The sequence below is a fragment of the Colletes latitarsis genome, chromosome 7, assembly GCF_051014445.1.
Source record: "Colletes latitarsis isolate SP2378_abdomen chromosome 7, iyColLati1, whole genome shotgun sequence".
In the NCBI taxonomy this organism is placed as follows: domain Eukaryota; kingdom Metazoa; phylum Arthropoda; class Insecta; order Hymenoptera; family Colletidae; genus Colletes; species Colletes latitarsis.
In genome coordinates, this window is record NC_135140.1 from 11,572,739 (window position 1) to 11,586,206 (window position 13,468).

The 13,468-nt window shown below is 33.3% G+C and overlaps 1 protein-coding gene and 1 long non-coding RNA gene across 8 annotated transcripts in view; one reads left to right on the plus strand and one right to left on the minus strand.

Moving 5' to 3' along the window:
• LOC143343497 (uncharacterized) overlaps window positions 1–12,181 on the plus strand; it is an 89,152-nt gene extending 76,971 nt beyond the window's left edge. The window contains exons 1-3 of one of the 6 annotated variants that reach the window (XR_013079978.1): window positions 911–1,024; window positions 2,948–3,126; window positions 11,243–11,979. This is a non-coding gene — a long non-coding RNA (uncharacterized LOC143343497). The other 5 variants (XR_013079975.1, XR_013079976.1, XR_013079973.1 and 2 more) reach the window with 5 other exon arrangements.
• LOC143343494 (putative inorganic phosphate cotransporter) lies at window positions 63–10,518 on the minus strand. 2 transcript variants are annotated; one of them, XM_076768462.1, is made up of 7 exons: window positions 10,196–10,518; window positions 5,808–5,941; window positions 3,925–4,225; window positions 2,892–3,130; window positions 2,096–2,245; window positions 669–1,046; window positions 63–518 (listed from the first exon to the last, which is right to left on the minus strand). In XM_076768462.1, exons 1-7 carry the CDS (start codon window positions 10,269–10,271, stop codon window positions 291–293), a joined length of 1,506 nt encoding a protein of 501 aa, XP_076624577.1. In that variant the 5' UTR covers window positions 10,272–10,518; the 3' UTR covers window positions 63–290. The 2 variants fall into 2 exon arrangements, with proteins under 2 accessions (XP_076624577.1, XP_076624578.1); XM_076768463.1 differs by lacking the exon at window positions 10,196–10,518 and adding an exon at window positions 6,802–7,244.
• Window positions 12,182–13,468: the final 1,287 nt, after the last annotated feature.

The following is a 13,468-nucleotide window of genomic DNA, read 5'->3' on the forward strand; positions in this document are numbered from 1 at the left end:
ATATTTTTAGAAGAAATCACATCTATGCTTTTTTTAATAGATAATTCTTGACAATTAAGATAAAATTATTTATACTATACTTTTATAATAAATATTAAATATAATACATTCATATCACTATTTATATACAGGAGTCATGTCTTAAGCACATTTTGTAAAGTCTAATGAGAAAAATAATATCTATAATAATAATAGGTCTGTGTATGCTCTTCTTTTACAACAATTAAGATAAATAAAACGGCGATATACTTTATATTTTCTTCTCTTTTTTTTTTCGTGTCATGGTTGCATTACATATTTTTTTCTATTTCCGCATTTTTATTGACTTTTTCTCTCTGTATATACCCATTCTCCATCGATGATTCTGTTACACAGTTCAAAACTGTATCTTTCTCTTTTTTTACTGGATCATTCCACTTTTGAATTTTACTTGTGCCGAACAAAATAAATATAAGATTCCCGAGGAAATATATTACAGCTGACAAAAAGAATATGTTCCTCCATTGTAAAACGTTGGTCTGAAAAATATAGATAATTAAAAATTAGTAGTCAGTTTCAGCTTTATAGGATAGATGTATAAAAACAAAGAAAATGATCAATAAAATTTCTGTATATGTATAGTATTTGATGGTTGAATTATCTTAAATGTTAGAAAAATGTATACATACCGGGTCATCGACAATAATTCCAGCAGTTAATGGAGCCAAAATGCTGCACACGTTTGCAGCTGTGTTTGTAACTCCCATTAAAGTACCAGCAAAATTAGGACTAAGATCCATGTGATTCACATTGTGTCCACAGTAAACAGCAATATTACAAGCAACAGCAATTACTAAAAGTACTACTGCTATTTCAGGATTTTCTTTATCAACATATCCAAGGCAGATTAGTGCAACTGCTGGAATCCATTGGCCAATCGTGTTGCAAACTTTCCTCGAAGTTTGAATTGTAAAAATATTTCGTTTGATGAGACAATCTGAGATATAGCTGATAGGGAAACTGCAAATCCACGCTGTTAGATACGGTAATGAACTCACTATTCCATTCTAAAAAGAATTTCAGTAAAACGTATAAGATTAATGATTAGATACGGTAACGATTTTCTAAGAAGTTACTAAGATTCAATTATTGTGGAGAGTAAAAAAGTCAGTTAATTACATATGTCTCGATCGGAGAAATAAATTAAAATGGACTACGTAACTAAATCAGTTGGAAATACCGAACAGTATTTTTGTAAAACAAGTACTTGAAGCAATTTATTTTATGAGAAATTTTTTTTCTGAAAGCTTATACAATCAGAAATTACTCTGAAAGATAATTTCAAACGTTATCGAATCAATCTTTCCTTCTCTTTTTTTCTCGGCAAAAATTGAATTTTTTCATTGTATGATTACGGAATTAATATCTTATTTATTCATATAATTTACTTAAAGGTAGTTCTATTTAAATTCTTTTGGGGCGACTGTTTGGAAAAGGGGGTGGAAGTTACCTAAATTTTTTTTAATGGAAAATGGTATTCTTCTGTTGTTTGAATAATTACCATCAAAATCAATAACATTTACTGGAACTATTTTTAATTTCATGCAACTGCAATTTTGATTTATCGACGTAATAAGAAACTGTTGTTTATGTTATGTAGTATTCAATAAGAATGATTTAAAATAAGATTTCACTGAATATGCATCATGTAACTATTAAAGAAACGTATCACCGATGACCTTGACCACTATCGTCCTGAATACATACGATTCATTATCAAAGATAGATATTCGAGTAACGTAAAATTTGCCATTGACGACCCATATAGGGCATAATTAACATTCACGGCCCAAAACACTATCAATACACACGTGAAATAGTAAATTTACTCGAATATTTACTTATTTACGAAACATGAATTTGACAAGTTTCAGATTCCACGTCTCCAAAATCACAGAGCTCATTAATATTATTTGTTAGTAATTTTTGTTGAATTTTATTAATGTACGATACGAATTAGTTCTCTATAAATTTTTTTTTCTATTGTTTTCATGTTCAGAAACTATTGTTATTTCCCATGTTACGAAATATCCAGCATGTACAGTTTATTACTTACTTTTTTTATATCGAATCCCAAGGCTGAACCCATGTACGATGGAATTTTCGTCAAGAGCATCCAAAAGCCCCAATTTTGAGCAGCTTGCGTAATTAGCAATGCCCACATTGGCAAACTAGTTAGCATCGCAAACCATGGAGTCGATAATGTCTACAAAAACAATCGCTTTAATGTCACAATATCAAAACATACTATACATTTCATCTTTGCGTGAATCGTACACGAAGACAAAGACTACAGTAAAATGTTGATTATCCGAACTAACAGGGAGATAAATTCATTCCGAAATCACTGGTCAACGGCAAATATGTATTATTTATCCAAATGATCAATTCTAGTTGTTATGACTCTAATTACAAAAATTAATATTGAATTAAAGTATTAGCAAATATGTCCATCAGAGCAATTCCGGAAAAATTAAAGCGTTTCCGGCTTGTCGTTTCCAATTTTAAGGATTTGAAAGCGGTTTCCGTGCCATAAAATAGAGAATAAATTAAAAAATGATAATATTGTTCGAGTTTGAATTTTTAGAATACTATCCACGTCGCGGATAAGATCAACATTTTCTTTTCTTTAATCCAATATTCTGTATGCAGCAGAAAAGATGACGAATAGAAGATTTGCAGGTGCGATTGGCCGTTTGCTCATTTGTCAAATTGATTAACTCCTCGAAAGGAAAAAAACAATAACTTGATAAAGGAATGTACATATTTACATGTTTGGTTACTGATAAAACTGTGCAGACTGCGTAATATTGTTCTGTTTTCTGTAAATATTCGTATACTTAGATACGTACCTCTTCTGTTTCCGTAATACCGAGGCTAGTTTCAATGTATTCTTTTTCGTCTTGAGGTATGCTCGAGTGTACAGCTGGTGATTCCTTGCCAATGATAAAGAAGAGACTACCACAGATAATAGCAATGCTACCCCAAGAGTAGAAGCAACTGGGCCACCCCAAAGAAGAAGCCGACAGTAAACCGGAACTCAGCAAACAGATCACGTTTCCAATCCAGCCTCCGGCATAAACGAAGGTAGCTGAAAGACACATAGCAAATATAAAATGCTTTTAGTAATTAGTAATGCAAAGTAATACAGACAGATATGTGGTTAGAAACTCGAGAAAGATCGTAGAAGAGTAGAAAAGTCATCATTAATGCTTTCTAGCAGGTCCTGCCTTAGACGACTGGAATATTGGGAAGTAGGTTGAGGATTGTATACATATACAGGGTGTTCGGCCACCCCTGGGAAAAATTTTAATGGGAGATTCTAGAGGCCAAAATAAGACGAAAATTTTCTCATTCAGAAAACTGTGAGGCTGTCGATACGTCACTAACAATGAGCGAAAACTACTATCGCCCGCACGCAGCTGTATACAAGTTGCCTATCTACAGGCGGAAATTTAAACGTTAATAACTTTTTAACGAAGCCTCAATTCTTGATTTTCGTCTTATTTTAGCCTTTAAAATCTCCCATTAAAATTTTCCCCAAGGGTGGCTGAACACCCTGTATAGCAACGAGGGGCCGGTCGAGCGCTTGTGAGAGCGCGACCCCTTTGGTGGCGAGCATGGAAGATGACGCCACAGATAGTATAAGTTACGAAACTAATACTAACGCAAACAGAGAAAAATTAAGAAAGTGTTCGTACATTTATGTTTATAACATTTATAATATATTACAAAACATATAACAAGGAATGGGTCCTAAGACTAGACAAATGAAATTAGAAAATAATTCAACACGACGAATACCATTGCAGAAAAATTGATAATCTTAAATTTGTGTGAGATCATGATAGTTAATCGATTAAATAATTTTTAGTAAATACTTACACATTCTCCCCCTTTCCTCGACGGGTGCCCACTTAGAAAGCAACGTGTGAAGACATGGAAGCACAGTGCCTTGGCATAACCCAGCGATTACTCTTGTCACGCAAACAGCCTCCCAACCACTGTAAGTGGCAGCAACGGGTACCAAAAGCGTGGCCACACCGCAAATAAATACGGCAAGGGAGAAAAGTTTTTGAGCCCCCCACCGCTGCGCTATTATGCTTCCAATAATTTGTGTGCACACGTAACCCCAGAAGAATGAGCTTAGAATGTTGTCTTTGATCTTGTTGTCCCATGGAAATTCCTTTAACAAATAACATCAACGTTTCGGACTATCATTTTAGAATAAAATGTACCTTTAACAGTATTTCTACCAAAAGTATCGGAAGACATTTCAAATTTTAACTTGAAATTAGTTTCTAAGTTTAATCATTGACTTTTTGATATTTTCTATAATGAACTTTAATATTACATTCGATAAACCTAATTAATATTTGTCTGTTAACCTCAACCCTTAGAATTGAACAGAACAAAATGGTGTATAGCGTGGATATCCCCAAAGTTTTAGAATTTTTAGAATTTCCAGTTTTGAGAACGTTGCACGTTAGTTGTGTTTTTTATTAATATGAAATACTGTTCAATTTTATACAGGGTGTTCGGCCACCCTTGGGAAAAATTTTAATGGGACATTCTAGAGGCCAAAATAAGACGACAATCAAGAATATCAATTTCTTGATTGAGGCTTTGTTAAAAAGTTATTAAAAACTTAAATCAACAAATCTTAAATCATTCTGAAAAAATTACATTCAATTGCGGGGGTCAATTACAATCATTTTTAATGAATAGACATACCCCCGAAAGCCTACGCACGTGCGAGAAAAAAATTCTAGAGATGGACAAATTTTTCGACAAAATTAAAAAATTCAAATCGTTCTGGAAAAATTATTTTTGGTTGCGGGTGTCAATTACAATCAGTTTTGGTCAATACACATACCCTCGAAATCCTACGCACTTTCGAGTAAAAAATTCATTACTGAAAATATAATGTGTGACCAGAAATGTTGGCCTGAAATTTTATGCGTATGTTTAAAAAATCATAACTTCTGGATGGATTGAAGGATTTTCACGATTCAAAATTCAAAGAATAAAAAAATACATTGGATGTATGTTTACAGGCGGAACTTTAAACGTTAATAACTTTTTAACGATGTCTCAATCAACAAATTGCAATTTTTGATTTTCGTCTTATTTTGGCCTCTAGAATCACTCTTTGAAATTTTTCCCAGGGCCGAATATCCTGTATAGAGGGTAAAGACCCATATGATATCAATAAATAATAATTATAATGAACAATTCTTATCCTAAAATATAATAATGTTAATGTTAGTACGAGGGTCGCTATCAAATGGTCTCGAGATATATGCATTTGAACGTATGTTTGCGATAAGGGGTTATTTTTAAGTCAGACTGTTTACAGCAGAAAGAGCTAGTTTACCATTTGCCATTAATTTCACATCAAATTGTACATTTACGGATGCTGTACACTTGCATATCCACAGAACACTTCGGTACGAGCAATTATAATTGTTATCGCATATTTAATTCTTACTAACGTGAGTCGTGAGAAAGAAATTTATATGCATGCAGGCACAATTTATGCCTTCGAAAAAACATTTTTCATATTTCACGCCTTTAAAGAAGCTTACGATGAATATTGACTTTTATTTACGACCAATATTTGAAACGATAGTTTCAAACTTTATCTGACTCGTCAAATAAATGAATCACTGTAAATCTCAAGGCTCTATTATAAGTGAAACCACCGACCAGAAAAAATATATATAAATAATTAACTGGGAAATGCATAGATAAAAAAAAAGTCATACTTCGAAGTCAGGATTTGCAGTGGAAGCATTCGTCATTGCTTCCAATGTCACGGATGTGGTGACCCTAATAGCATAGCAGGACATGAAGCTGAAGGCCATCAAAATGACCTGCACGTGTCTACATCCAAACCATGCTGCAAATGACAAAAAGAAATTTTAGTTAGAAATTCAAATGAATTGTTAACAAATAATACTTATGAGTTTTGTTAGTTTAAGTATGGAATGTAAAATTGATGGATTCTCGTAAATCTAGAGTTAATAGCGTTGATTATTGGTAACTGCAAACGCTTATTTCTATGCACCGAACAATGTTTCTCTTTTATATCTTTTCCTGTCGAGATATGCATGCGCCAAAGAAAAGATTAAATGGCGGGATGTAGAAACGAACATGCAATTAAATGCAAAACCAATTGTGTCTAACGATGCAAAAAATTTAATTGATTTCAAACTTTGTTCCTACCGTAACGTAAAATATCGATACTATACCGGTGAATATCGGTAGTACATTTATTCAATCGAAATTCATAAATACTGGTATATTTACCTATATTCATCGGTACTGTTTTTGGATAACGATAAACTTAAGACTGGTCAATATAATCTTTAATAACTTTTCTCACTTTTACTCAAACGGAATACTAAAAATAATACCATTAGAGATTCGAAAATATTGCTATGGTTCTAACATAACAATATCTCTGTTACTTATAAAACGTTAATTGAGAAGTTTAACTGTTATCAGAAAAAATTGTGTCAAAATTAACACAGGCGAATTCGTGAAAAGTATAAAAAGCTTCAACGATTTATTGAAATGATAAATTTAAAGTAAAAGTTTCGTACAAATATAGATCCTAAGATCCTACATAACTACAGCACATGAAAGTTTTATTGCTGTTGTAATAACATTGTAAATTTTCAAATTTATGTGTTTTGTACTCGAATGCAAGTCTTATTATGACTTCAAAAATATTCTATAAATGTTCATGTAACTTACATGTAATATTCATTACAACTTTTGGCTGCACGGGTTGGAGTTTCATAATCCATTGTGTGTATATGTGAAAGAATCACATTTCCTTATGGTACAATTTATTTGCTAACTTATATTACACTTAATTGTTATACAAACTTAAACTTAAATTGAACTTATGTTAGGTAATTAAATAATTGAGAAGACGTAAACTAACGCGCGCGCGTAAGTGTCGTAGCTGATTGACGACTTAATTGTTCCGGTCTAGGCGTTTATGGTAGAGTAGACACGGTTATCCGGTCTCTGGTTTAATCAGTCACATTCTTCCGTGACAAAAACGGTCAACCGACGGAAGAATTATTCACATATTTTATAATCGTTCACTTTTCTCCGATTAAATGTACGTTTTACGGTATTCGTCGTTGTTTAACCCCTTGCGGTTTAATATCGAGCAACGCGCGAGCTGAACGTGAAAGTAACGAGCCATCTAACAATGAAAGAAACTCTTTTTCAATGTATTGTTTATTTGAACGAATCAATACGTGAACGAGCAAATAATGGATAATGAGTGTTTAGACAGGGAATAAATAATTAATTTATTTAGAAAAAAATAAATTAAGTTGCATATTATTTCACCCAAAAAGATAGTAAGGAAGAAAATTGATTCGCGGATAACGATGGTTTCTTTTCTGGTTGAAATGAATCTTGAAAAGAAGTGTATTGTAGAGAAGAAAGTTAAAGCAATCTCCTTTCGTATTTTTTTTAATTAAAGAAATTAATTGGAAACACACACAGCGATGAAGTGACACAGCATAAAAATGCTGAGTTACATACTCGAATTACTGTTCGACACACTCGGAACATTCCTATCTTGGCTAAAATTTCGAGCACCTAAATCATCAGATTGCACGAAATAAAAGTTTAAGTTTATTCGTCGTTCGTAAAAAGTCTGCAACTGTTGTCATCTTTAAACAGATGTGGCAATATATACAAGTCCGTCCAAAAAAGACAATAAAAACAGCTTACGACATTTGTTTGAAATTAAGAATAAACAGACCCATAATGTTTATCGACACGCGCTAACAACAAATTGTGTCTTGAAAGAAAAGCGTTTCTGAACTTTCTGTTGCCAGAGAATTAAATTTGAATTATTCGATAAATTAATTAAAGTATTTTATGTGATTAACAATCTTTAATTTCGAGACAGTTATCCACGTTTGAAATATTTTAGCAAAAAGATTTACAAAAATATCTAACGCGAATAAATTTCACGAATTATCGAGCTTCTAGTATCTATCAAATTAAGAAATAACTTCAGTAATTGTTAACGAGCATAATCACACATACACTGAATTGCAAAGCAATAGAGGCTGTCTTAATCATCTTGACGTTCTAAATTGTACGAGGAAATGTTTAAGCAAGTAATTATTTGATCACAGTGCAATATACACATTGAGATAAATAAAATTCTTCTTGAAAGTCACGTTTTTCGAAGCATCAAAACTCGACAATTTTTTTTTTAATTCGACTTATTGCCTTTAATGGATCTTCGGTGTCGCAATTTAATAATTTAATGGAATAGGGAAAATGTTTATCCTTTTATATAAAACTTAATTTTCTCTAAAATTGATTTACAATGACTTTTAGAATTTTTATAAACGACCTACACGTACCAGAAAAACAAAAATGTATAAGAGGTAATCGTCGTTATCCATACATCAATTTCAATAAAAATCTAATCGAATCTTGAAAGGAAAATACAAAATGTAAAGATAAAATTTCCTTAGATCGATCGTCTTAATGAACACACAATGTGTACACAGCCATTGAACAAAGTTTTTCAAAGTAAATTTTTTAAATTAAGTAAAAAAAAAAATTTACCAACAAGCTAGACCATTGCTTTTCATTCTGCGACAACCTAAGTTGGTCTAGTTTTGTTTCCAAGGTAGAAAAAGGTTGCATAAAATCTTGCAGAGCGAAATGTAATGGTTTGGATCGTTTCGCAAGATAATAGCGACGAGTAAACAATTCTAAGGACAAAATAAATTGTAATTACTTATTATTTTTCTATATTTCCTTTGCTTTTAATGGAATCGACCCTGACAACTGGATTGCGTAAGTTGGGCCAAACAATTCGTGTTGTAACTTACGATTTCTAATAATTACATCTCGAAAAATAGAAGCCAGCTACGATAATATTTTATATTGGGTCAGTGGGTAATATTCGTTTCCTTTTTAAACAATTACTGGAACTGTTGGTACATGTTTGCCCGGTATTGTGCTCGGGAAATGATTGAAAATCAAACGGTGCCGTTCGATCGATTTCAACGAGTTTGCAAGCACTGATTAGGCCCTCTTGTTTATGTATACCTTTGCCTCATTCTGATAACCGGCTGCATTCTATATTTCTTGCATTCCGCGTTACAGGAATGCAGAGAATGCGGACGAGCAATTTGTTTGTTTCGCATCTCTAGGACATCGCGAGAAATCTGACATTGAGGATCTGTTCGCGTCATGTCTTGGAATTTAAAGCGATTCGTCACGTAGGTATGCTACACACTGTGCATGAAAATACATACATTATCTTAAAGAACGTTGCTGGGAATCGTATAACCTGTTTTTAATTGTTCTCGCGATTTAAAAAGTACAAACCCAAACGGAAACTCGTGAAAAATTTCTGCGGTTTCATAGAAAGGATTTTTTTAAACGCGAAAAGAAAGGATAAATATGAAAGGGGCACGGCAGTGTTAAATTCTTTCAATTAAAATAAATATTCATGTCGATACATTAATGATAAATGATGATTGTGAGTGGAATTAACGGGTTCTGTAAATCTAGTATCAATACAAATATTAAAGAGTATCTTAATAGGTTGAAAAAAGATTACGCAGGTGGGAGAACTCGAAACACGTGAGAAGCACGATTCTAAATGACGACAAGCGCGGCTAATCTGTGCACAAGTCGTGACAAATAACGACTTATCTATAATCGTTGTCATTAAATCAAAATCAGATTGCCTTCTGTCGAATATCTCGTCGAATTATCGCGTTATTGGACGGGTACATTTTTATTACAGTTCTCTGGTACAGTAAACACAGAATCGGGCACAGAAGGCCAGTTGGAAACGATGTAAAACCGTGAACGCAAAAATAGATCAAAGTTGTTTGCGATAAACGTTCGGTTTCTTTTCTCGATGATAATAAATCTATCAGTTGTTTGATATTGTTCGTTCGCCGTGGTATTTAGGACTTGTGTTCTCGAAATCAATCCACTGGACGGCGAACACTGATAGAAATAGTGTTAATAGTCGTTATAAGACATTAAAACTTAAACAGCGAGCGTGAAGGGGGGGGGAGGGGGGTCTTTAGCTAAATTGTCGAAATATTTGTTTTGCAAATTGCGAAATAATGTTCTGTACCTTGGGGTTTGTTGGTCGGTATTTTCATTCGTTCCGAGATGGAAATGATCGAGACTCTCTTCACGGCGTGCGTCATGTTGATAAAATGAATTCACTGTTGCACACGACCACTGTTCGGTAGGGTCGAGTTCCGAGGTAAATCGCGAAAAAGACACTACAATCCATCAATCGGTCGATCGTGGTTTTATAGTCCATCGCCGAAAAGGGATTCTCCCACTCTTCTTTTTCATACTTGCACGCTCGCCGAGCGAATGTACAACGTCCTATTATCACTTTTCTTCTCTTATCTAAGTGAAAAAACATAATAGACATGTGTTGTTATACAGTCCAATAATGAAAATTGAACTATCGTAAACGGAAAGTTACTAGTATTATTTCGTTTAATATCACAAGTATTACATTTAATATTACATATAAAAATATTATTCGATATTGGTATAAATTATCAATTTCAGTCTCATGAATTGCATCAGCTGATATGCTACTATCTACAAAATTATAAGTTTTAGTATCAGGAGTAATAAAAAGAAAGTAAATACAAATTTACTTCTGAATATTATTATGGGAAACGATGTACGACAAACTATACCTTAATATTCCTTTGTTTTTAAAAAAAGGGCCGATCTCTGTTTATCCCTATCTTACATCGAACATCGTCGATCATGAGGAACTGAATATAAAATGCGTAGATACCGTTTAATAGAATTTTAGTTGTAGATTGCGAAGCAATCCGTAATTATATTGATCGAATTTTAGGTATACGTCGTATTTATTTTGCGTCTTATAACGATAAATTTCTACTTTTCTTGCAGAGTCTCGCGATAGTTGATATTTGCACCGATAAGATACTACTTGAGAATCACGATCAATAGGAAACACGAGCTACAAATGTTATTATTATTAAATTACCTAGATTTCTAATTACTTTGTGCTAGATATAGCCCTAAGCCTTTCATTACTTTTTAACACTATTTCTATCGCGGTTTTACAATCGATGAAATTTCTATTAAAATACTACTCTCTATTTTTACTATATTTCTGTTGTAGATCATAGGCGCAAGACCAAGGATGAGCAACTCGCGGAAGACCTAAGAGCCAACTGTGACCTAAGCAGAGAGCGATGGTCTGAAGCAAGTAAAAGAAAGTGACGTAGTAACACATGTAGCGTATATTTACACTTTCGATACAATTTCAACAATTTAAAAAAATATACTTTAATTAGAAAAAGAAAAATATTATTTTGAATTTAAATTAATATATTCGATTCCTCTAAAAGCCGTAGGGCCTTCAAATCCAATACATATCAACAGTATTTAAATTTAATCATGAAGTGTGTATCTAAGATTAGAAAAAGAATTTTTAACCCCACAGAGGCTCCACGAAAGAGAGAAAGGGATACATTTAAAGTCAATTATCAATTTTAACGAACTTTGAGTTTAACATTTTTTTATATCCTCCTTGTGTGCGTAAACTTTGTTACTGGTTAAAGCTTTTTCTTGAGCTTTACAGTTATAAGAAATTAATATACTAAAACTATAACTCGGATATTAAAAGACGTATCAATCTGCAATTTTTTATATCCTTTAAGAATTACAAGACTAATATTTCGTCCGCTTTTCAAGACATTGCTTCTCAAGGTACATGGTTGAACAAATTATTAATTAAAAAATATTCTAAACGAGTTTTAAATGTCGTCCATTGCAGTCGATACAACTGCTTAGACAATTAATTAACGTGAATGATACACGTTGAAGTGTTACAGTGTCGTTAATGGCTTACGATAATCTTCATTTTTTAGATGTCACCAAACAAATTTATGAAGCAGCGGTGTCAAGTCTGGAGAACGAGATGACCATGAAATTTGTCCTCCACGACCAATCGTGCTTGCTGTACATGATGTGTAGGGCAGCAGCATGTTAATATTACATTATTCCACAGATTTGGTAAGATACATTTATTAACAAACATGACAAAGTTCCAGTATAATTGATCTATTTTAACATTATTATACCAATACCTATTTTGGATAAATTTCATATGGGCTAAACGGACAGTTGTTGTCTACGCTGATAAAGTATCTAGATATTCATACTACAATTTTAATAGATTGATAGAGAGACCTCTTCGTTTAAATGAACAGTGCTACTACAACATATTATTAATAATTTTACCCAATATTTAAAGACACAATTTTAAATACGCAGCCATTAGTTCGACATTATCCACGAAGACAAACTGTTCATCGTGGATAACACCGATTACCAGGTCTCACCACGAGGAGGTTGCTACGAGTGAAAACCCGAAAGGAGATAGATGGAATCCAAGTTCCATCGATCTTCCATTCACATTGTTAGATTATTAAACTAAGGAGATGGAAGGAATCAACGTTCCTTCGATCTCCTCGTTTAGTTCTGCCACGCAATTATTTCGTCAAAGAAAACGAGAAAACATTGGGAAATAGGCGACGCGACGCGATCGAATAAATATGATTGTTCAGGAATAAATTCGTGACTCCAAGTTTGGGTTCCCCATTTGTTCTACGCACTCCACCGAGAGCTAAAGAATAGAGAATGTCCAGCAGAGTAGTGCACGACGGAATTGCCGTGCACATCAGCTGGAGTACCTGTTTTCCCTCAGATCATACTATCCAGAGGAAGACGGCTGATCAGTAGAACCTGTTACATGTCCGATCACTTGCTTGTATCAAACAAGCAGTGGTGACCGGAGGGAAGAACGAGAAAATGAATATAAAAAAAGAAGCTACTTATTCGATAATTGCTTAGCACTTAAATCTGAAGATCCTGAAGGTCCCAGGAATACTGAAGAATTTATCAGCAGTGGCTTTACTTATACCCCTTTGTAAGATAATGGGGGAACACAAAGTTAAAGTTAAATTTATGGAAGAACTATTTCGGTTAGTTCTATTTCTTGGTCATTCCTGGAGTTTCACTGGACTGCTGACCGTGATGTCAACCTCATTGTTGACTATGGATGACCATAAGCTAACCATTGTTGACCATCAAATAACTAATGGCTAATTAAAACCGTCAAGAAATCGAAGATTAAAGCTTTCTTACAAGGATCCCTTTATAATTGTATATAACTAATATTTTTAGATTCTTCACGTCAAATACTATACATTGATAAAAAAAAAAGGTACTGAATTTTTGGTTCCTTAAAACAAAGTGTAACCTATTGAACTACAGAAATTTTGAATTAATCGTCTTTATTTTTTAAACTTGTATACACGTACGCGTCTAAAGAGAGGCAGCA

Bases quoted from the DNA above. Each gene is read 5' to 3' on its own strand.
- LOC143343494 (XM_076768462.1), bottom strand. From the start codon at position 10,271: ATGACGCACGCCGTGAAGAGAGTCTCGATCATTTCCATCTCGGAACGA. The intron at 1,047-2,095 runs GTAAGTAATAAA...AATTCTTTTTAG, and splicing joins TGGGATTCGATATAAAAAAA to AATGGAATAGTGAGTTCATT. The intron at 519-668 runs GTATGTATACAT...TATATTTTTCAG, and splicing joins GAATTATTGTCGATGACCCG to ACCAACGTTTTACAATGGAG.